Below are 25712 nucleotides of genomic sequence, written 5' to 3'. Positions count from 1 at the left end.
TCAGCTGGTTCAGCAGAAACTGGCTGAGATTTGAACCATTAATTAGCAGATTCTCTTATAATTATCACTAGTGGTTGCTGTATAGCCACTGGTGATAATCACTGTTTGTCAGGAGAATACAATTGCTGGGCAGGAGGGATATTCACCTGTCACCACTGTCTGTTGATGGGGGAATCATGCAAGTTTCTTTCCTGCAATCTGTGGATGCAGGAAAGAAATTTGCACCATATATTATCTGCCTAACTGAAAGTGAAAGTAAATTTTGAATGTTTTGAAAGAACAGGAGAGGGGGAGGGAGACAGATGGGGGGGAGAGAGAAGGGATGGAGATAATGTAGTTCAGTGATTACAGTGTACTGCAGTCTGCAGTGCACACACTTAAACACGGTCCAGGCTAGAATATCTGGTTGTGTGAGCGCTTGCATTATGCAGTGTCGGCGAGCAGAGGGAGAGGGAGGAATCCCCCGCAGAGCTGACTGGGGACGCTCTCCCTCTCGGGGAGCAAAATACAAAAATTGCAAAAAAAAAAATAAAACATTTTTTTTTTTTTGGGGGGGGCACATGGTGGGGCACAGCATGATGTTGGGGGGGTCAGTGCCCCCTCTGCCCCCCCCTAGGGACGCCCCTGATCAGGGTTCTTAAAGAGGATGTTATGGGTTCCTTGAGCTGTGGGTGATTTGACCTCTCATTTGATCGTTCCTGCATAGTTCTAGGACCAACATCACTTGACAAAGCCAATATCAAGGTTGGCATTCTATTGACCAATGAAAGTGGCATTTTTCCCGTGGCCCTTAATGATTTGATTTATTAAAGGGATTACCAAGACCTGAAAAATAATTTTAGGGCATCCTCTGGGGTAAAACAAAGTTGAGAGAAGTTGATCTAAACTAGGTAGTGCAAGGGTCTACCCGTAGGTCTGCACAGCCTATTGCCTTAGGGTGTGCACCCCAAATGTATTAAAACATGGACAGTGTCAGTAGAGCCTTGAACAGTGTCAGAAAAGCAGAGGTTGGTGTCAGTAAGGCCGTGGACAGTGTCGTTAATTTTGAATATATTTGATTTTTGCAAAATTAGGAGCCCCCCGTTTTTGCTGGCATTGGTGCCATATCAGCAGGGGGAGTCTGCACCTCACAGGGTAATTAGGGTGTGCCCAGGCACCCCCCCCCCCCTGCGCACACCTATGGGTCTACCTGTACTCAATGATTTAAGACCTGACACTACATAGCTGTTGGTAAACATAAAAGAGACACTACAGTACAAGTAGAATCATTGTATCAGGTGTGGTCAGGACAGTCAAATGACAGATGCTGGATATTATTTATTGGCTACCTTGTTTTAATGTGCCTTTTGGTGTTTATAAGGTGACTGTCGCCTTTTAAAGAATAGAACTCTGCTACCTTCAAAAGAAGGCAGTTCACACGTACCCGTCCCAATGCCTGTCCATCAAAATCTTTATCACTTGCAGAGAAAATCCAGGAACATTCAGCACACATCGGGGTGCGTCAGGTGCCCACGTTCCCTGCCCCACTCTTGTGGTTCCATCCACCATGTCATTATAGAATAATGTAATGGAATTCCAGCACACGGTGGGGATAAAAGGATCCAACACAAAAGTACGTCAAATGTACAGATTCCAGGCCCAGTCACACTTGTGGCATGCTGAAACTGACCAAAACAGAGCAGTTTTTTTTTTTTGTTTGATGAAACGTCACAATGTATCACTTCATGTATTTCTGTGCACAGAGATGAAGAGTTGAAGCTGTTATCAATGTTGTATCCTGGCCCAGGCCAACAAGGCCCAGGCCTAGGGCAGCACAGAAAGAGTCCCCGCCGAGGACTGCTCTACTGTCCGTCCTGCTCTCTGCCCGCTCTCCGCCCCTCTCGACACGCTCTCCGCCTCTCTCAGCATGCTCTCCGCCCACTCTCCACCCCTCTTAGCACGCTCTCAGCTTACTCTCCAGCCACTCTCCGCCCCTCTTAGCACACTCTCAGCCCGTTCGCCGACCCTTTTAAACCCCCGCTCTCAGCCCGCTTGTCACTTAAAAAATAAACAAAAAGTATCGGGTGAAGCATCGGGAGCATTTGCGCGAGTACAAGTACTCGCGCAAATGCTCAGTATCGGTTCCGATACTAGTATCAGGACAACTCTACTTTTCGGCAACAAATATCTGATGGAGAATAATCCGAACGTGTGTACACAAGTTCATTGGACTAAAGTCCAAAGTACAAATGCGCATGCTCAGAACCAATGCTAAAGATCAGACAACAGCAAAACTTGCCCAAAGGGTGGCGGTAAAGAGCTGAAAAACACGTAGTTTGGTGAAAGTTGGCTGAAAATGTCCCGCCATGTGTATGCAGAACAAGTTCACGGCCAACGCCCATTCGGGCCAAAAACTACAGAAAAGTCAAATCGGGTTTATGAGGCGTAAGTATTCCCTGTACCCATTGGACAGATTTGCTCATTTGTTAGCGGGGATTTACAATTCTTACAGTCACCTATGGAAAGTGGACGGACACTACATTCAGCTGCGTTGGCAGTTTTCACATTGGAACCCTTCCGACTAGGCACAATAAATACAAAAGTGCACCAGGTAAAGTATTCGTAAATATATACAGAACATAGGTGTGCGCAGCCTATTGCATTAGGGTGTGCACCCCAAAGCTGAAATGCACCTGCCTTTTTCTGCAGCCTCAGCTGCACTGGACAGTGGATGAATGGGAAGTGCTCTGTACTGAGCGGCCTCTTGTTCATTCACAAACTGAAGCATAATAAACACAGTTTGTAAGTGTAAAAAAAAAAAGAAGGAGCTGGTAAATGATATATTGATTAGCCCCATACCCCTACACTCCATCCTGAAACATCCCCCGCAGCAGGGGGAAGCCCCGGCAGTAAGGGGAATCAGCACCACACAGAGTGATTAGGGTGTGCCCAGGCACACCTGGCACACCGACGATACAGAAACAATTCAGGTTATAAATCCTATGAATGGCAGTCATATCCTCTATGCCAGGGCTCGACAAATCCCGGGCGCCAGGTCGCCATGGCGACTAGAAATAGGGTCCTGGCGACTTGGCTTGGAAGAGCGCCATCTGGTGGTGAGCCGTTGGTATTACAAGTTATTACCACCAGATGTGTAAGCTGGCACCATCTGGTGGTGGCCGTTGGTATTACAAGTTAAGCATTACAAGTTAAAAGGCAATTATAATGTAATTTTTCACTATTTTCACTGCCATATTCTTCCCTCTAATTAGAACCCCCAAACATTATATATATATTTTATCCTAACACCCTAGAGAATAAAATGGCAATCGTTGCAATACTTTGTCACGCCGTATTTGCGGAGCGGTCTTACAAGCGAACTTTTTTGGGAAAAAAATACACTTTTTTTTTATTAAAAAAATAAGACAACAGTAAAGTTATCCCCATTTTTTTTATATTATGAAAGATAATGTTACGTCGAGTAAATTGATACCCAACATGTTATGCTTCAAAATTACGTCCGCTCGTGGAATTGTGACAAACTTTTACCCTTTAAAATCTCCATAGGCGACGTTTAAAAAATTCTACAGGTTGCATGTTTTGAGTTACAGAGGAGTTCTAGGGCTAGAATTATTGCTCTCGCTCTACCAATCGCGGCGGTACCTCACATGTGTGGTTTGAACACCGTTTACATATATGGTCGCTGCTCACGTATGTGTTCGGTTCTGCGCGCAAGCTCGACGGGGCGCGTTTTCTGGCTCGTAACTTTTTTAGCTGGCTCCTAGATTCCAAGCAAATTTGTCAACCCCTGCTCTATGCATCTCTATGTCTGGTGTGTGCAGCAGGAACACAGAAGTGCTTTGTTACACAAGCATTACTGGTAATTAACGCACAATTTGTTTTTCTTTCTTTCCAAACACATTTCAGAATGCTTTCAATGTCTCATTATTTTTGGCGTAGAGGGAGAAGAACAGAAGCACAAAAAACACAACAGGGTCATGAGTAGTGAAGTATGCAGAAATGGACCACTATGCACGCCTGTGTTTTAGCAACAGTGGCCTGTTTATATCACATGCCGGAGAGGAGCAGATGTCTACAAATCCACATGTAAATCATAGGTGTGAAATATGCACAGTCCGTGACATTCTAGACGAGGACGGACCAAGGGGTCCGAGCCTTATAAGTGCAGAGTGCCGTCCTAAATCCCAGATAACCACAGTGGTGACATCAACCGCACAAAGCTGGCATATTCAGGCACCACAAACCTGAAAAGACCCGAGCAACACAGATCATTTAGTAAGCTGACCTATTATTCCATGGGTATCCAATATGTGATCATAGATAAAAAGAATGTGCAAATAACATGGCTGGGCATAGCGATGCCTAAAACAACATTACATTCTGTAAAAGCTGCAGACAATATGCAGATACATACCCGGCCAGACATTGAGAAACATCAAGTGCCCACTTGGATTTTTCACTTTTTATTTTTTATTATTGATGCCGGCTAGCTAAAAAATTATTGGCTTTCATATCTTTACCAGTCTACAGTCTACACAAAATCCCCAGCTCTGCTATATATTGCACTTATAGCCACTTAACCACTTCCATTCCAGGCACTTACGCACCTTCCCGCCCAAGCCAATTTTCAGCTTTCAGCACTGTCGCACTTTGAATGGCAATTGCACGGTCGTGCTACACTGTACCCAAACAAATCTGGCGTCCTTTTTTCCCCACAGATAGAGCTTTCTTTTGGTGGTATTTGATCACCTCTGCGATTTTTTTTTTTGCGCAACTAAAAAAAGACTGAAAATTTTGAAAAAAAATTACGTTTTTATTTTTTTCTGTTAATTTTTTTGTAAATAAGTAAGTTTTCTCTTTCAATTACGGGCACTGATGGGCACCGATGAGATGGCACTGATGGACATCGATGAGGTAGTACTGACGGGCACAGATGAGGTGGCACTGATTGGCGGCGCTGGTATGCGGCACTGATGGGCACACATAGGCGGCACTCATGGGCGGCACAGATGGGCACTCATGGGCGGCACTCATGGGCGGCACAGATGGGCACTCATGGGCGGCACTCATGGGCGGCACTCATGGGCGGCACTCATGGGCGGCACTCATGGGCACTGATAGGTGGGCACTGGGCATGGATGGGCACTGTGGGGTGGCACTGATGGACACTGTGGGGCGGCACTGATTTAGCCATGTGTGCCAATCAGTGCCCATTTGTGGGCACTGATTGGCATCTTTTTTTGCCCCCTTTTTTTTTTGCCCTTGGTGGTCCAGTGTGGCGATCCGAGGGGGGGCTGCGCTGATAAACAATGGTGGTTGGACACGGCTGATCACGTGGTAAAGAGTCTCCGTGACAGATTTACTGAGCAGCGGCTCAGAACCTGAGGACGTCATATGACGTCCAGTCAGGATTCTACAACCACTTTGCCGACGTCAATATGTCATTGGCGGGCGGCAAGTGGTTAAAAGAGAAGTATGTTTTTTTTTTGCAGAATCATACTTACCTGGGTGGATGCTGCATCTGTCTCCTGCCGGCTCTAACACTGATAACTGAGCGATCAAACACCACTGATCACTCCTGTCACGTACCTTGTGGATGAGCCCGGTATGCAGAGGAAGGCCTCTTACGCCCCTGACTTTCGGCCCCTGATAGAGAACAGGAGGCACGGGAGTGCAGGGTAGCACGAGTGCCTGGCAGGATCAACAGCTGGTGGCAGGCAGAGGTTCCAGAGGATTCTTGTAACTGGATCAGTAGACTTGGTAGGAAGCTGGAGCAGACTTAACAGGAGTCACTCGCTGGAGACAGGTAGAAGGCTCCAAGGGTTGAAGCACAGGAAGGTCAGGCAAGCCGGGTCAAACACAGATAGACGGTGCAGGAGACAGGAACAGAGTCTCTGGACAAGCCGAGTCAATAGCAGGCAGGCACGGCTGGATCAGAGGATAAGGCAGGTGCAAGGTCGTGGACAAGCCGGGGTCAGATGCAGGCGGATAGCAGAGGTAGTCACATGGCAAGCTGGGTATTCACAGGATCAGGTTCAGCAATCAGGTTAAACACAGGAACGCTGTAGATCAGACAGCAGAGCGTTGGAGAAAAAAACCTGAAAACTGAAACTGCGAGCATGCTCCTGTGTGCGCATGCGCATAGACGCCCGTAAGCACGCACTGACAGGAGTAGAACCACTGTTCCCAGCCAGCCTTTCCAGACACTCTGTTCTCACAGCTCCCTGAGCAGAGAGCTCGTGTCTGTCAGTGATCGCTCTGCTTCCCCGTTCTTCACAGTGGCAGTTTCATTGATCGTGTGTTCCCCAATATAGGGAAACACGATCAATGACATCACACGTTCAGCCCAGCCCCGCCCCCCTACAGTTAGAAAAACATATGAGGTCACACATAACCCCTACAGCACCCCCTAGTGATTAACTCCCAAACTGTAATTGTCATTTTCACAGTAAACAATGCGTTTTTATAGCATTTTTTTGCTGTGAAAATTACAATGGTCCCAAAAATGTGTCAAAATTGTCCGATGTGTCCGCCATAATGTCGCAGTCACGAAAAAAAATGCTGATCATCGCCATTAGTAGTAAGAAAAATAAATAAAATGCAATAAAACTATCTCCTATTTTATAAAGGCTATAAATTTTGCGCAAACCAAATCGATAAACGCTTATTGCGATTTTTTTTTACCAAAAATAGGTAGAATACATATCGGCCTAAACTGAGGGGAAAAAAAAATGTTTATATCTTTTTGGGGAATATTTATTATAGCGAAAAGTAAAAAATATTGCTTTTTTTTTTAAATTGTCGCTCTATTTTTGTTTATAGCGCAAAAAATAAAAACCGCAGAGGTGATCAAATACCACCAAAATAAAGCTCTATTTGTGGGAAAAAAAGGACGCCAATTTTGTTTGGGAGCCACGTCGCACGTTGTCAGTTAAAGCGACGCAGTGCCGAATTGGCCAGGTCCTTTACCTGCATAAAGGTCCGGGTCTTAAAGCGGGGGTTCACCCTAAAAAAAATTTTTTTTCTCTACCATGTCATCCAGCATACTAGCACGAGCTAGAGTATGCCTTTATTTTATTTTTTTGCGCCGTACTCACAGTTTAATCCTGTAGTTAAGTTTCAGACTCCCCGCGAGGAGTAGGCGTTCCTATGCAGAGGGGAACATGATTGACGGCCGGCTATGGCGCATCACGCTTCCCGAAAATATCCGAAATAGGACTTGGCTCTTCACGGCGCCTGCGCAGTCAGCTCCTAGTCTATGTGCAGGTGCCGTATAGCGCCGTGAAGAGCCGAGTCCTACTCCAGCTATTTTCGGGAAGAGTGACGCGCCCTAGCCGGCCGTCAATCGTGTTCCCCTCTGCATAGGAACGCCTATTCCCCGCGGGGAGTCTGAAACTTCACTACGGGATTAAACTGAGTACGGCACAAAAAAATAAAATAAAGGCATACTGTAGGTCACGCTAGTATGCTGATTTTATGGTAGAAACTTGTTATTTAGGGTGAACCACCGCTTTAAGTGGTTAATGTACTAGAAAGAAAAAAAAATTTAAAGAAAAACCCCAAATTATAAAAATAAAAAAAATTATATAAAATTAAGTACTGTGTAGCAAAACCAAGCAACTGTCAGCCAAACTATCAGAGCATTAAAAACTGAAAAGCAGCCTGGTAATGATGGGGTATGACAAGTTAATACTGAAATGATTAGTTCGGTATTAAAATATTGACATTTTAAATTAAACCTAAGGTTTTAACACATTGCTACAACAGGATGTTTAAAGGGGATCAAATATTCCCACAGATAAATATGCTTATAACCCCCCCCCCCCCCCCAAAAAAAAAAAAACACTTCCTTCTGTCTTCTAGCCCATTATTCTCAGTCAGTCCATAGATTAGTCATGAACTAGGATAGCTTGCCTTCTCCAGAATGAGCATTAGAGGACGTGCCAGAAAGCAATGTGTAGGAGCCGCACCTCCTTCCCCCCATTAAATAAAAGCAATCAGAAAATAGCTGCAAGGTGTTTACCAGACCAACATTTCCTAACAAGAATTAACAGGTAATCCAAAACTGGTCTATGAAGGGTGGTTGTGTTGCCTTTTTTAGCATAAAGAGCAAGGTTTCTCAACCAGGCTTACTCCAGAGGTATTGAGCTAGAGTTTTATTTAGACCAGGGTTCCATGGAGCCCTAGGAACTGACACCATGGATCTTTTTAGGTATCTGTAAGGGGGTAACTCTTCCCAATGACTACAAGTGTAAGGAGCATTCTTCCCCCTGGAGGAATCGGGAGGCAGTGCAGCCGCCTGAATGCTTCCATCCGACAGGCAGGAGTCTACTTGTCAGATTTACACATGTAGCGCCCTGCTCCCAAAGATGGGGGCGCCTTTTCAACTTTAGGGGATGTCTGGGCCAATAGTTGGGCCCAGACCTGTTGAACTGTGTACAAATTTGCCTCTGTTCTGGCTGTGGTACTGCCTGGTAGTATTTTTCCCTTGTTGCCTGTGGGTGGCGTTGCCACTTCAGGCCCATGTTGAAACGCAAGTGTACCATAGTGTATTGGGCGTCCCTTCTCGGCAGCACTACAGTGGGAGTGGTGGCCCCGCTGTGCATGCTGGGAGGGGATAATTAAGAGCAGACGCTGTTTTTCGCCTCGTTGCCCTCCTGGCACGAGGTGGGTGTGCATGATCTCAGTCTCGGGACCACACTGGCCTGAGGCGGTGTTCCTGTAAAAGTACCGTATTTATCGGCGTATACCGCGCACTTTATTGCCGTGAAAATCAGGGCAAAATCGTGGGTGCGCGATATACGCCGATACCGGCTTCCCGCGCCGTGTTTGACTGCCTGCCCCGACATATACTGAACGCAGTACGCTCGGCCAGGCTCGACTTTGCTCATAGTCACGCTCTGTGACGTTTATACGTGAGAAGCCGAGCCTGGCCGAATATACCCGAGTGCACTGTGCTCAGTATACGTCGGCGGAGGCTTCAAACTGAGCGCGGGAAGCGGGGATTCGACATGAAGACAGGGCCGGAGGACGCCACCGATTCCGCAGACGGACGCCGGACCGGACGAGGCCGCCGGGCAAGACACCAAAACTGTAAGTAGTAAAATGTAATAAAATGTTTTTTACAGGATTTTAGGGTCAAAATTAGGGGTGCGTGCTATACGCCGGAGCGCGCAATACCCCGATAAATACGGTAGTCTTTTTTTAAAACTTTATATAATTATATACAGTAAAACCTTGGTTTGCGAGCATAAGTCGTTCCAGAAACATGCTTGTAAGCCAAAGCACTTGTATATCAAAGCATTTTTTTTACAGGGTATAAAAGAAAAAGAGGCGCCTCTAAGGGCCCTTTCAGACGTGCGTACCGCATGTCCGCTTTTTCATCCATCCGTTTGCGGATGAAAAAGGGACATACATTGGTCCCTATGTGATTGCGGGTGTCAGCGGATAAACATCCGCTGACACCCGTAATCACTCGCCTCTGCAAAGATCTGATTTTGCAGACTGAAGAATGTCCTATTTTTTCTTCCGTCTGCGGATCGGATGAACACAGACACGCGGTCCGTGTTCATCCGATCCCCCCATAGGGGAGAGCGGAGAAAAGACAGGGTGGTCCCTGCACAGTGTGCGGGGACCGCCCTATCAGCCGCCGGCTCAGCGGGTATATACGGAGCGATCCCCGCTGAGCTTATGGACACACGGAGGCGGATCATTACTGATCCGCCCCGTGTGATAGGGCCCGAAGTGTAGCAATAAGTTGCTAAATGTTGTACCTTCATTAAATGTAACCATATTGCTACACTTAGAGGCTCCTCTCTTCTATTTTATACTCAGTTGTGACATGACGCTATTCTTATATCAAGACATCGCTTGTATATCAAGGCAAAAATGTATTAAAACATTTTGCTTGTCTTGCAAAACGCTCTCAAACCAAGTTACTCTCAAACCAAGGTTTTACTGTACCACACTTTTGGAGGTTTTTATCCAATTAATCGATACAATAAAACCGGGCAACTAATCAATTCTGAAAATAATTACTAGTTGCAGCCCTAGACAGAATGTTCCAATAGTATAGAATATATATATATATATATATATATATATATATATATATATATATATATATATATATATATATATATATATATATATATATATATATATATATATATATATATACACATACACACACACACACACACACACACACACACACACACACAGTACAGACCAAAAGTTTGGACACACCTTCTCATTCAAAGAGTTTTCTTTATTTTCATGACTATGAAAATTGTAGATTCACACTGAAGGCTTCAAAACTATGAATTAACACATGTGGAATTATACATAACAAAAAAGTGTGAAACAACTAAAAAATATATTTCATATTCTAGGTTCTTCCACCTTTTGCAGCAGACACATCTCTAGAACTTTGTGGAGGAGACGGTGTGAATCAGGCCTTCATGGTAGAATATCTGCTAGGAAACCACTGCTTAAGAAAGGCAACAAGCAGAAGAGACTTGTTTGGGGTAAAGAACACAAGGGATGGACATTAGACAAGTGGAAATCTGTGCTTTGGTCTGATGAGTCCAAACTTGAGATCTTTGGTTCCAACCCCCGTGTCTTTGTGCGACGCAGAAAAGGTGAACGGATGGACTTTACATGCCTGGTTCCCACCGTGAAGCATGGAGGAGGAGGTGTGATGGTGTGGGGGTGCTTTGCTGGTGACACTGTTGGGGATTTATTCAAAATTGAAGGCATACTGAATCAGCATGGCTACCACAGCATCTTGCAGCGGCATGCTATTCCATCCGGTTTGCGTTTAGCTGGACCATCATTTATTTTTCAACAGGACAATGACCCCAAACACACCTCCAGGCGGGGGAAGGGCTATTTGACCAAGAAGGAGAGTGATGGGGTGCTGCGCCAGGTGACTACCTCTTGAAGCTCATCAAGAGAATGCCGAGAGTGTGGCAAGCAGTAATCAAAGCAAAAGGTGGCTACTTTGAAGAACCTAGAATATGAAATATATTTTTAGTTGTTTCACACTTTTTTGTTATGTATAATTCCACATGTGTTCATTCATAGTTTTGATGCCTTCAGTGTGAATCTACAATTTTCATAGTCATGAAAATAAAGAAAACTCTTTAAATGAGAAGGTGTGTCCAAACTTTTGGTCTGTACTGTATATATATTTATATATTTATATATATATATATATATATATATATATATACACACACACATACACACACTTGCACAACTAGGTAGATAAAATGCCAAACTGTACAGTAGAATAGCCAGCAACCGGTTTAAACCCGCATTTCTGGAATTGATAGGGACATGATGATGTCAGCACACAGAACTGCCCTGTGCGAGTATTTTTTAGTGTACATCGCAAAAAATAAAAAATTTAAAGTGGTGATCAAATACCACCAAAAGATAGATCTATTTGTGTTAAAAAATAATAATTATACAATTTTTGTTTGAGTGCAGCGTGCATTTGCCAGTTTAAAAGGCGCAGTTCTAAAGAGCAAAAAATGGCCTGGTCACGAAGGGGGTAAAATCTTCCAGAACTAAAGTGGTTAAACCGTTTCAGCTAACTTAAATGCACCCGATAGAAAAGTCAGCCACTCATGAGTTTTAATAAACGTTAAGAGAAGACAACTCCTCGCCTCTCATTTTCTTATCTTGAAATCTTCTTAGACATAATGTAATGCAGGACGTTTCAAAACCTCTCTCAAACGATTTAACTTGACAGATAGTAACGTCCGTTTTGCCGCATTTGCATTTAGAAGAGTTGTATTTTTATTTTTTATTGTAGTCAAAAATGTATCTCCATTAGAAACACCTGTAAATGAAACGCAGCTCAAAATGCGCATTACCGTGTTTACACGTGGTTATAGGCATTTGTAATTTAGGGGCAGCTGAAAAAAATGCCCAACTGCTCCTAATGCCTCATGCACACTGGACATTACAATAACGTTATGAAAACGCCAGTAGCTTTGCATTGAGTTTTTATTTATTTTTTACAATAGTGTTTTTTAGTGTTAGCGTTTAACGTTTTTTTTTTTTTTTTATCAATGGCTCAAAAAACGTTTAAAACCGCTGGTAAACCGTGTTTTTGAGCGTTTATCTGCGTTTGACATTGGAGCGTTTTTACAGCTAAAAAAAAACTCCTCTCAGAACTCACTTTTTTTATTTGTACAGCTAAAAAACACCCAAGCCAAAACCAGTTGCTAACAACCCATGTTTGCATGGACACATTGGATAACATGCTGGAGAGATTCAGGTAGAGTTAGGTCGACTTATCAGTAGATAAGTCGACCTAACTCAGAATCTACGCCGACCTATGTTTAAGCGTATGCTCAAACAGAGATACGCTTAAACATATCTAAGATTGCAATTTTTCGGATGGCCGCTAGGTGGCGCTTCCATTGAGGCCGGCGTAGAATATGTAAATGAGTTTCTACGTCGATTCACGAACGTACGCCCGGCCGCCGCAGTCAATTTACGCCATTTCCGTAAGGCCTTAGGCGGCCTAAAGTTATTCCACCTATGAGGTGGAATAATAATGTTAAAGCATGGCCGCCGTTCCCGCCGCGAGGTTCGAATTTTTTACGTTGTTTGCGTAAGTCGTCCGAGAATCGGGAGTTACGTCGTTTACATCCACGTCAAAATCAATAGGCACGTACGGCCTACTTAGCCGCAATGCGCACTGGGAAATGTAGGCGCCCGGCGCATGCGCAGTAGGCATAAAACGTCAAAAACGTGAGGTCAAGCCTCATTGCCATTAAACACGCCCACCTCCAACCCATTTTAATTAAGCGCCCTTACGCCCGCCGCGTTTACACTACGCCGCCCTAAGTAAGGAGGCAAGTGCTTTGAGAATCATGTACTTGCCTCTCTTACTTAAGGCGGCGTAGTGTAAACACGCTAGGCTACGCCGTCTTAAAATTGCGTGCCCCTACCTGAATCTACCCAATTGACTGTAGAAAAAAACATCTGAAGCCTAAAACAGCAGCTGTAAAAACGTCCAGTGTGCATGAGGCCTAAACGCCCGTTTACCAGCAGCAGTGTACCAGAAGCCTAAAGATTTTGTACGAACGCAAAACAATTGCTATAAATTCAAGAGGCAATTAAGAATTATTTTACAGCTTGGCAGCAAAATAAATAAAATATAAGCACCAAGTTGAGTTCCCTGCTGGGTCACAAATTCTTTATCACAAACACAATCTGGTGCACATCTGTCAGTAGAGGGACTTGTGGCTTCACCATGTGTGCTGCATTCAGATAACCAAAGGCTCAAAAAAAGAGGAAACCACCTGTAACAAATGATTCGCCTGAAAAGGGATGTCCAATTCTTTAATACAAACATCCCCTACCTGTTTATTACAGTATTCCAAGGTCCAGGTGCCTATTCTTGCCAGGAAATGTTTAATCTTTGTCGGCTCAAGGGAAAACATGAATTCCTTCATTCTAAAAGGAGTTCTAGTCTTTAACTACTTTATAAATTTGACTATTCTACATTGGATTAGAATTGGGTTTTGGTCAAACATGAATGTGTAGTAAAACTCCTGATAAGTATATACAAACGGGAGTTATAGAATGACTTTTATTTGCAAGGAATTGTGTTTATTATAAAAGAATGAGGATAATAAGACGTACAAATGGGCACCACTGTCAAAAGTGGTTTTAAACCTCAGGCAGGGCCACCATCAGGAATTATGGGGCCCCTTACACAGCTTCAGGCATGGGACCCCCTTTAGCGGAGAATCGGGGGGGGGGGGGGGGGGTTGCTGCCGCCTGAAATTGGGAAGCGGGGGGGGGGGCTGCCCCCTTTACAAAAAAATAAATATAAAGAAACATATATATTTAAAAAAGGGGGGGAAAGGGGGGTATCCATCCGGGGACCTCTGGGCCCTTTAGTAGAAAGAAAAAAAAAAAAAAAAAAGGAAGAAAATATATAAAAAAATAAATATATGTATTTTTAAAAAGAGGGGTTGCCATCTGGGCACCTCTGGGCCCTTTAATAAAAAAAAAAAAAAAATTATTTATATATATATATATATATATATATATATATATATATATATATATATATATATATATATATATATATATATATATATATATATATATATATATATATATATATATATATATATATATATATATATATATATATATATATATATATATATATATATACACACACATACACAAAAAAATAAACAAACCTTTATAATAAAAGGGGGGGGGGTTGCAATCCAGAGGACGGCGTCAGTCAGTCGGGGCAGAGGACGGCGTCAGTCAGTCGGGGCAGAGGACGGCGTCAGTCAGTCGGGGCAGAGGACGGCGTCAGTCAGTCGGGGCAGAGGACGGCGTCAGTCAGTCGGGGCAGAGGACGGCGTCAGTCAGTCGGGGCAGAGGACGGCGTCAGTCAGTCGGGGCAGAGGACGGCGTCAGTCAGTCGGGGCAGAGGACGGCGTCAGTCAGTCGGGGCAGAGGACGGCGTCAGTCAGTCGGGGCAGAGGACGGCGTCAGTCAGTCGGGGCAGAGGACGGCGTCAGTCAGTCGGGGCAGAGGACGGCGTCAGTCAGTCGGGGCAGAGGACGGCGTCAGTCAGTCGGGGCAGAGGACGGCGTCAGTCAGTCGGGGCAGAGGACGGCGTCAGTCAGTCGGGGCAGAGGACGGCGTCAGTCAGTCGGGGCAGAGGACGGCGTCAGTCAGTCGGGGCAGAGGACGGCGTCAGTCAGTCGGGGCAGAGGACGGCGTCAGTCAGTCGGGGCAGAGGACGGCGTCAGTCAGTCGGGGCAGAGGACGGCGTCAGTCAGTCGGGGCAGAGGACGGCGTCAGTCAGTCGGGGCAGAGGACGGCGTCAGTCAGTCGGGGCAGAGGACGGCGTCAGTCAGTCGGGGCAGAGGACGGCGTCAGTCAGTCGGGGCAGAGGACGGCGTCAGTCAGTCGGGGCAGAGGACGGCGTCAGTCAGTCGGGGCAGAGGACGGCGTCAGTCAGTCGGGGCAGAGGACGGCGTCAGTCAGTCGGGGCAGAGGACGGCGTTAGTCAGTCGGGGGAAAGGACGGCGTCAGTCAGTCGGGGGAAAGGACGGCGTCAGTCAGTCGGGGGAAAGGACGGCGTCAGTCAGTCGGGGGGGAAAGGACGGCGTCAGTCAGTCGGGGGGGAGTGGACGGCGTCAGTCAGTCGGGGGGGAGTGGACGGCGTCAGTCAGTCGGGGGGGAAAGGACGGCGTCAGTCAGTCGGGGGGGAGTGGACGGCGTCAGTCAGTCGGGGGGCAGTGGACGGCGTCAGTCAGTCGGGGCAGTGGACGGCGTCAGTCAGTCGGGGCAGTGGGCGGCATCAGTCGGGGCAGTGGGCGGCGTCAGTCGGGGCAGTGGGCGGCGTCAGTCGGGGCAGTGGGCGGCGTCAGTCGGGGCAGTGGGCGGCGTCAGTCGGGGCAGTGGGCGGCGTCAGTCGGGGCAGTGGGCGGCGTCAGTCGGGGCAGTGGGCGGCGTCAGTCGGTCGGACAGAGGATGTCAGTTTTTATTATTATTTTTTTTTACAATTTATTAGGACCCCCGATTTCTCACTTTTGAGGCAAATAAAGGACAGAGATTCCCAGTCCTTTACTCTGTAGCCTCAGCTGCACTGGACAGTGAATGATTAAGAAGTGCTAAGTGGCTTCCTGTACATTCACAAACTGAAGCAAGACAAACAGTTTACTATGCTTCAGTTATGAATAAATACAGTGATTGGTACCATGATTGTTGGGTTGCTAACCTCTGGATTAGGGTGTGCACAGGCACACTCAGCACGCCTATGCTACTGACACGTGCAGCCCATCCTAGCCATTTACAATACCTTACAAATACTATACAATACAAAATTTGGCAGCAATTTAATAATGAGTCCCATCATTAATGTATCCAGTGTACACTGATCACCTTTTTGGGCTTATAATGCATTCTACTACAATATCACCAATAGATAGCTCCCAACTTTCTGAGATGAAAAAGAGGGAAAGGACACAATGCAGCACAAAGAATGTAGGCAAAGACCATACCCCTAATAATGTGAGCCACGAAAAATTGTAATGCGAAAAATAGTTGATTAAACAGATTTCACCCCTACTTTTCTCTTAACCCCCCCTGGGTCCTCCATGTACTTACCTCTGAGTTTCAGAAAAGCTTGTTTTGGCTGTACTGCTCCAGTGGATCACAGGAGTGCAGTTTGTTTTGCACTCCTGTGACCCATTTTTAGCAGACAGCGGACTGCAGCCCGCTGTCGGCTGACATCACAGAGCCAAACAAGATCAAGACAGGATCCGCCCACATGCCTGGACCAGCACCCGGCTCAGTCGCTCAGCGAGCTGCTGAGAGCCTGACACAACCGCCACCGCCCCCTCCACAGCACAGCGCTCCAGTGGGGAACTGATGTTGCATCCACATAGGCAAGTAGAATTGGGGGGGGGGGGGGGGGGGGAGAAAGGACTATACTTATCTTTTAAATTGTGTTTTTAGTTTGTGGTGCTCAGATGCAGCGAAGATCTGCTTTAAAGGGGTGGTTCACCCTAAAAACTACTTTTTCTTATTCCACTGCCCCCCCCCCCCACATTACAATCCGATTAAGGCTCTTATTATTTTTTTCATGCTGTACATACCTTAGTACAGCATATTCACCCGTGCATCCGGGTTGCGAGTCCCGCGGGAGTGGGCGTTCCTCACATGCTGGTGATTGACGTTTTGCCCAAAAACGAGCTCCCCCCGTCGCGTAAGCCGCGTCACGGTTGGCGAAAGGAGCCGAACGGCGAGTCGGCGCTATACTGCGCATCGCCGTTCGGCTCCTTTCGCCTATCGTGACGCGGCTTACGTGACGGGGGGGAACTCGTTTTTGGGCAAAACGTCAATCACACACGTGAGGAACGCCCACTCCCGCGGGACTCGCAACCCGGATGCACGGGTGAATATGCTGTACTAAGGTATGTACAGCATGAAAAAAATAATAAGAGCCTTAATCGTATTGAAATGTGGGGGGCCAGTGGAATAAGAAAAAGTAGTTTTTAGGGTGAACCACCCCTTTAAGGACTCATAGATGTACTAAACACCTTGCTGTTCACTGCCTACTTTATGTTCTTTTTGGTCTGCTTCAGCGTGGAACATTCTTTCCAATTTGCCACATAACTAGGCATCAAGAGGGGTCAAATGTAGATCAAAATAGTAACTTTCATGTCCTTTTAGAAAGGGATGACCAACTTCCATTGCTGTGCATTCATCTGGTATACAAAGAGCCTTTCTATGACTCAAAGTGGTTCATGACATTGTAAGTCATGCCTATACATGGGAAGCACTTTCAAATTTCCCAGCTAGCTGAAGTAGATAAGCAAAGACATTTACTGGTTGTGTCTCTCTATATTATGCCCATCAAGAATTATAATTTTTTCTAAAAATCAATAGCCCAGGGGATAACCACTACAGTACATATACAAGCTATATAACCAAGATAAGAGGCACATACAGTATACACATTTGCACAAATGATCTTGTAACCAAGAAACTTTGACATCTCAAATAAAGTAACTTGTCGTGGTTTTGTAGAACCGATGTTCAGGTTGGGTTCACACGTGTTGTATGGTAAGGTGTATTATGTCCTGTTAACATGTACTGTGCCAAGAACTAAAAAGGTGCATGTACTATTTTGTGTAACAGTGCACTACAACAGTGATGGATTACCGTGTTCTACAACATATGCATGTCATAGTATCTTGGGATGCCATTAGGACTGAACAACGCATTACTGCAGTGCAACAGCGTGGGCCCAGCCTAATTAAAGCGGTAGTAAAGCCCGCTTGGTCATTTTTTACCTATAGGTAAGCCTATAATAAGGCTCACCTGTGGGCAGAATGAATATCTCCTACATGTGCACCGTTTAGGAGACATTTACCCTGGATGCACGCCACCGGCGCATGCACTCTGATGGTCCTGCATACCTTGTCAGAGCTACGTGCCATAAATCAGAAGATGATGTCGGCCCTCTCCGCAGTGACAGGAGGGCTTCGTTCCAAGGTGAGCATTTCATATTGTGCTAGCAGCCCTCAAAATTTCCACTCGCCTGCTAGCATTTGGCGAGTGGATTTAAGCTGGGGGCGAGTGATAACAGTTCTGCATGACCAACAGTCCAATCTGTGCCTACACTTAGAGCCACGCTGCGATTGGCGGCCGAAGAGGAAAGGTGCGTGCCCAGGAAAAGTAGTCGGGTGAGCCGCACACATGCAGAGCAGTACACAGGGGCTCTCCTTACAATTCTCGTTAAGCCATGGGACCTGATAGTATGACCTCTCTGAGCCTGGCTTCCAAACCTGGCCAATGTAGCTGGAGAGCAGAGAGCAGGAAGGAACAAGTGAGCTGGAGGACTGCGATTATGACCACTCTGGGTGTCCCAGGTAGGCAGTGCAGCACAGCGCTCACCAAGAGTTGGCCTGACAAGAGAGCGGCAGTATGCTGTGCGGTGTCAGTGTGCGCTGTGTTGTGGTGTCAATGGCTATGCAGGTGTGTGGATCTTGGCGCTGGATTGTACTACCTCCCGCTGTGCTGCAGCTCCTCTCCTCACTGCCCGACAATGAAAGGGGGAAGTGGGGACATGCAAGTGTGGAACCACACACAGGGGCTCCTGATTATGAGAGTGGGTAGAATAGGAGAAGGAGAGGGAGAGAGAGAGAGGAGTTTGTTGTTGTTGTTGGTAATATTTAATTGTGTAACTTGATTCGGCATAAAACATTAACAAGTGTCATTCCAAGAGATAATCTACAAGGGCGTTTTTAGGGGCAGGGCAGTGTATGGGATAGGTGAGGCAACTGGTGGCGAGTAACACTTGAGGCCTGGCTAGAAGCTCAGGGCTTGAACTTTTGAGCCCTGGTGCTAGTATGCGATTCATACTGGCACAATATGCCATTGTCTTACAGGTGCTTCTTTTTTTTAACAACCGTTTTAAAGCAAAACTTCATCCAAAAGAGAAAAGTTCTGATTTTCCTTCTCCTCCACACCTCTCCCATATTTGGAAGGTTTCTGTTTTTGCAGGGGGAGAGCACGTACGAGATTTTGACCAGCTCCCACTTCTGGTCGGATGGCTGCAGTGGTCTGAGCAGCAGTTCGCCCAACCCTACCGCCCACTTCCCACAGCCTCTTGGAACACGTCACAGGTCCCAGGAGACAGTGGGACCATTCACCAAATATTTGTTACTTGAGTAATAAAAAAATAAAAAAAAACACATTAAATCCTAGTAAATATCTAACACATGACAAAAGGACTCCCAGAGCACTATGGGTTAAAGAGAGCACAAGTACTTTTCTGTCACGCTAGCTCTCAGACAGAGCCAAAAGGCAAGGTATGCATCACTTCACGTATGTGTGTAAATCTAATCTTCAGCCTTCAAGCTCTGTAAAGAATAGGCAGTGAGAAATGAACAAGACAACAAATAAAAAGAAGCTGAGAGTTTAGCCTGCTGCCTGCCTGTAAAGATATAAAATATTCATATGCAATATTTCTTACCTGCCAATAAATATTTTAAAAAATGTTGTTAGATATTTCTGACCCCATTAAAGAATACTTTTGCAAAACCTTCAAATTCCCCTTAAGTGGAACCATTTTCAACTAGACCTAAAATAGAAGTGCATTTTGTTTTCGGAAAACATGGTATAAAAAGAAAGGAAAGCCGTAAAAAAAACAGGATACAGGTATAAATACACAATCTACAGGGATTTCATAAAATTGACAAAACTTCTTCCAGCAATACGAGAAAGAACAATGCAATTCCACTGAAACTGCCTTCTATCATCTCCTTGCTTAGGCAAAAAAAGAAAGAAGCTAATTAATAATGTACAGAGATGGATAAGAATATGCTGAGCTGATTAAAAATGAATAGATATCCTTTGATGTCTTTAAAATTGCCAAAAATTATCCACACAGACAAAAATATTAGCATTGATCTAAAGTCCTAAACATCACATTTGGCCGTTCAAAATGTTAAAAGAATTACAACTCCGAAAGTCCTTTCCATCTGCAAGGCTGGCTGGTTGCCGAAACGACGCAACTTCTGAAGGACCTCCTATGCTCAATAGAATAAATCACCAATGTAAATGGCTCACCTGGCGCAACTGTTTGTAGTGTTGCCGAGTTGACTCTCCGAGTACTTGCTACATGTCTCCGTTTGGAACCAGTAAAGAGCAGGTAAAACACATCAGCTCGTTTCTTACTCCGTTTATTGAGATGTACGGTAAGGACACATTCACCCTGAAAGGAAACACATTAGCCCAGTTACAAATGCCTTGCTTAGACTGGTATTTATTCGCTGCCATAATGGCATGTGAATTCTAATACTATATCCACACAAAGAAAGAAAAATTGGCTGTATTACACCACGTCTCAAACACAAGGCCCATAGACCAAATTCGGCCCACCGGGTCATTTAATGTGGCCCACGCTTCTTTTGCTGCAGCGCCCCCGCTTGTCTCTGTCCCCACCTTGCGTTAGCAGCCAAGGAAGACAGAACTTCTCCACCAGATCCTGGGCCTCTCTGTGCAGCCCCAGCATCCTCTCATCTCAGCCTCCCCGGGTCTCAGCATTCAGCAGACTCCAGCCCTTGCACATTCTACTTCCCGACTCTGCCCCCAGCTTCTTCCTGGCAGCAGCACAAGGTAAGGGCGATGCACTATGATGTAAGGCAGGAATCCTCAAACTACGGCCCTCCAGCTGTTGTAGAACTACACATCCCAGGAGGCATTGTAACAAACTAACATTCACAGACATGACTAGGCATGATGGGAATTGTAGTTGCTGAACTGGAGGGCCATAGTTTGAAGACCCATGATGTAAGGGATGGTGGCTCACTCTTGACTTCTGATGGTGGAGGGTCTCTTGACATCTGATTTAAGGGGGAGTGGGATACTCTAGCCATATAGTCTTTAAGTGGAGGTTCACCCAAAAAGTAAATTTTTAACATTAGATTGAGGCTAATTTTGTCAAGGGGAATAGGGTGGTTTTTTTTTTAAATCAAAGCAGTACTTACCATTTTAGAGAGCGATCTTCTCCGCCGCTTCCGGATATGGTCTTCGGGACTGGGCGTTCCTATTTGATTGACAGGCTTCCGACGGTCGCATACATACACGATTTTCCGAAAGTAGCCGAACAACGGTGCGCAGGCGCCGTATAGAGCCGCACCGACGTTCGACTTCTTTCGGCTACTCGTGACGCGATGTATGCGACCGTCAGAAGCCTGTCAATCAAATAGGAACGCCCAGTCCCGAAGACCATATCCGGAAGCGGCGGAGAAGATCGCTCTCTAAAACGGTAAGTACTGCTTCGATTTTAAAAAAAAACTACCTGATTCCCCTAGACAAAATGAGCATCAATCTAATGTTAAAAAAAAAAAATTCGTGTAAACTCCCGCTTTAAGCCTCGTACACACGATCGGATTTCCATCGGACAAATCCGTGGATTTTTGTGCGAAGGGCGTTGGCCGTGAACTTGTTCAGCCAACATACACCAAACGACGTGGTTTTTCAGCTCTTTAGCGCCACCCTTTGGGCAACTTCTGCTAATGTTGTGCTATGGTTAGCATTGGTTTGGAGCATGCATGCTTGTACTTTGGATTTTAGTCCGATGGACTTTTGTACACACATTTGTTGTCGGGAAATTTGAGAGCATGCCATCCCACATTTGTTGTCGGAAATTTCGACAACAATTTTCCGATGGAGCGTACAAACGGTCGGATTATCCAACACAAACCCTGCCATTACACAAATGTCGTCTAAAAATCTGATCGTGTGTACGTGCCTTTAGGGATACAATTGGCCCTTTGAAGGCAACCATAATGCTGATGCGGCCTGTGATTAAACCGAGTTTGACATCCTACATTTCACCACTGAAAATTGTGAAAGGACGAGAACAGAAACGAGTGGACACCTGAATGAGCTGGTGACCCCACTGCAAATGATTGTTACACAACAGGAAATATCCATATCATGAACACATCATGTGGTTCTTCTCAGTAAACGACGAACGACAAGAATAATTGTACATTTCATTGTAGCCCTACTCAAGACAAAAATATGCAGAATCAAATTACCTTCCTACATGTTATTGGACTTTGGATGGAAACATTCTTGCTGCAGTTGAACACCAAAGACTGCAATGGCACAGAGCAATGTGGATTGGGATTTTTTGGTCTTCCCCATCAAAATAATTTTCTTAGAATTCAGGTCTATCTTTCAGGTTATGCTGCCGCCTAAAGAAAGGATGGACACTGCCAAACAAAGAAATGCAGGCCAGCCCAGGATAACCTCTCTTACTACCAGAATGCCTTGGTTTGGAGCAAAGCGCACCAAGACCATGATCATAAACACAGAGGGGTTAAATCTGTGTTCCTCAATTGTGTCCCAAAAAAAGATTTTATGGCGAGCACAAAAAAAAAAACAAAAAAACGGTCTTGTCCATTGAGGGACACGGAAGTACTTACCCTTTGGGACATCTAAAAAACAGCCCAACTGAGGGGGTGAACAGCATAGCAATCGCGAGCAGGCTAAAAAAAAAAAAAAAAAAAAATACAAAAAGAAAAAAAAACTGAGGATTGCCTGAAGGATTTTTGTGGAATGGGTGGTGTCAGCCCTGTCCAGCTTTCTTTTACAATACCCTGACCTACTCATGTTCCTGTTTTCACAACTTAAGGGCCAATCATCTGTAGACCCAAGAAAAACTGCTAGGAAGGTCAATTATTCACTGCAAACTGTACACTGCTGCAATGTCTCAAATGGGGGTTGTAAAATCATGAAAGGCTGATTTCCATATACTACCTCCTCCAACCAGAAAACCATCCCTTGAAAAAAAAAAAAAAAAAAAAAAAGCTGTCCAGAAAATTGTTGGTCAAGCAGCAACTGCTTCCAATCTGATGCAGCCGCTGTTCTGGCATATTGACAGCCGGCCGAGCTGGCAGCAGGAGATTTGTCCATCTGTACTGTATAACATGGGCAGAGGAATCGGTTTACTTTTTCATTTTCTCAGCACCAAAATCCCACAGGTTTTATTATTAAGCCCCAGTTCATACCAGTGCAACATACGATTCCCAAATCGCACCTGAAGTCGCACCTAATATATTTCTTTGGCTCTGTCTTAATGGCTGAGACTTGAAGTGGTGCATTCTGAAAAGTAGTTAATGTATTTTTTCCCCAGACTTCAGTGTGATTTGTCGCTCATAGACTAAATTTCAATCGCATTGAAGTCACGCCTGTGTCTATATCAGCCGACTTTGAGCCATTTGTCACTATTTTTAACCTTTTCTTACTAACAATTTTGTTCAGAAAACAAAAGCAGCGGTTTCCCTACTGCGTGGGGGTCCCCCCCTCCCATTCCATACCAGGCCCTTTGGTTCCAGATCCCCTCCCTCCATGTGAAGGAGTATGGGGTTCACCAAAAAGTGAATAAAAACATAGTAGTTGGATTTACTTTGGGGGACATTTATTTTTTAATAAAAGGACTTGTCAAAAACTGTTGTGTTCTTTACTCACGGTTTACGGTTTTGCTGAATGAGTACCCCTACTCATTCACGTGGTGGTGGGGGGGGGGGCAGGATCTGGGGGGCCCCATGTTGAAGGCATGTGGCCTGGTATGGTCCAGGGAAGTGTGGGGGGGGGGGGCTTTACAAGCCTGCCAGACTGCATGCATGTTTAGATAAGGATCTCTTATGAATTTTGTGGGAACATCATTTAAAAAAAAGTTAGCGCAAGGCTCTCCTTAAAGTGGAGTTTCCATCCCAAATTTTTTTTTTCATTATTGTGCTCATTAGACCGAAAAAGGAAAAGAATAAAAGAAATAAAAAAATGTTTTACTCATCTGGAAATGCGTGTTGCTATGCAGTCCCACGTAATCTGCCTTTGGAACCACCTCGGATCCTGACATCTCTCTCTAATGCTCCTGGGAAATGGGTGTCATTTCCCAGGATTAGTGTTGAGCAGAATACGCCATATTCGATTTCGCGATATATCACGAATATATAGCCGAATATTCGAGAAATATTCGCTAAATTCGAATATTCGTGATATTTTATCGAAATGAAATTTTTGCGAAATTTCGCTATTGCGAATGCGAAAATAATTGCAAAATTTCGACAACTGCGGTAGGAGCACTCTAATTGGCTCAGAATATTCGTGATATTTTATCGAAATTTCGCAAAATGCGAATGCGAAATTGATTGCGGAATTTCGACAACTGCGGTAGGAGCACTCTGATTGGCTCTGATGCAAAAGAAGGGCGGAGAAAATAATCGCGCGATATTCCGATTGCCGAATAATCGCATTGCGATTTTTCGGCAAGATAAAATGATCGCTTCAGCTACTCGGCCCAAGGTCTCTAATCATACCAGCAATGCTTTTAGACATCGATGGAGATCACTAGGATGTGATCTGTTCTAAAAATAAAATTGAAAAAATTTGAATATTCGGAATATATCGCGAATACTCGAATATGCCATATTCGAGCCGAATATTCGCAATACGAATATTCGTGAGCAACACTACCCAGGATGCAGTGCGCTACCCAATTATCACTCCCCATCCAAGACTTCCAGGAAGTGCTTGTGGGCTTCACAATGCCCACAAGCAAAATGACAACGGTGTGGACACAGTTTTATAAACTATCTTTTTTGAATAATTATGCGGAGCGGCGGAGGATTGTAAAATAGTAAGTGACCGGATTTATATTATAAAAACACAGGATGAAAGGACATACATTTAAAAAATGCTAATTGTGGTTGGAACCCCGCTTTAAGTTTCATACCAGATCCGAAGGGCCTGGTATAGATTTGGGGGGCCGCCACACTTTTTTTTCTAATTTTTTATATTGCAGGCAATTGTGCTAGAAGGAAAAGGAATTATGTCTCACACATTCGTTTTTTGACTGGAGATGGTATAGCCAAGTTGCAGTACATTAAAATCATCAAAAACCGTATTGAAGTCAGGCTTAAAATCGGACCTAATCGCACCACTTTAAAATCACACCTGATGTGAACCAGGGCTCAATCACAAAAGCCCTGGGTAACATCTATGTGTACTGTGCCAATATTGAATAAAACCCAAATTTTTCTTTAAAATATTTTCCACTAAAAGCCAAGTTGTCCCTCAAAATATTTATTTTGGATGGCGTGGGCTCCATTAAATCTGGAGAAAATCCGAATGATGTTCAGAACATTGTTATTTACAACTCTGACAGCACATGGTTTTAACTTCTACATCAATGCTGAAAATTTCTGGTGGAATTTGTAAAAAAAATAAAAAAAATAAAAAATAAAAATAAAAAAAAGAATTCCAACCAATTTAATGATTTAATGTTAAAAAGCTAAAAAAATAAAAAGGAGATTGGGAAAGAGGAAAATACTTTACACTACTTCTGCTAAAATATTTTTAGTAAACAGGCAAGCATGCATTCAGTCTGAGGAAACAGAGTTATTTTTGTAATGTATACCTGAAACTCATTATGTTATGTAACATTCACATTTGTGCATTCCGATTTCACGATTACATTTCATATACACAATTCTATGTTTAGTAGATGATTTATCATAAATTCAGCATTTCTACTTAAAAAGTGTATGTCCAGCCAGAATCTTTTTTTCTTAAATGTTTAATCGTATGGGGAAGGCTTAGAACTTTTTTTTGTTTAATATGTT

At 44.6% G+C, this 25712-nt stretch overlaps 1 protein-coding gene across 12 annotated transcripts in view; it reads right to left on the bottom strand.

Moving 5' to 3' along the window:
• AKAP13 (A-kinase anchoring protein 13) overlaps positions 1-25712 on the bottom strand; it is a 423120-nt gene that overhangs the window by 270379 nt on the left and 127029 nt on the right. For all 12 annotated transcript variants that reach the window (XM_040342370.1, XM_040342380.1, XM_040342375.1 and 9 more), the window contains one exon: positions 20143-20287. In XM_040342370.1, coding sequence (XP_040198304.1) covers positions 20143-20287 — 145 coding nt within the window. The remainder of the gene's footprint in view (positions 1-20142; positions 20288-25712) is intronic.

This window comes from Rana temporaria, chromosome 3 (assembly GCF_905171775.1).
Source record: "Rana temporaria chromosome 3, aRanTem1.1, whole genome shotgun sequence".
Taxonomy (NCBI): domain Eukaryota; kingdom Metazoa; phylum Chordata; class Amphibia; order Anura; family Ranidae; genus Rana; species Rana temporaria.
Note: the sequence above shows the minus strand (reverse complement) of the source record. Positions and strands in the feature narration are given on the sequence as shown.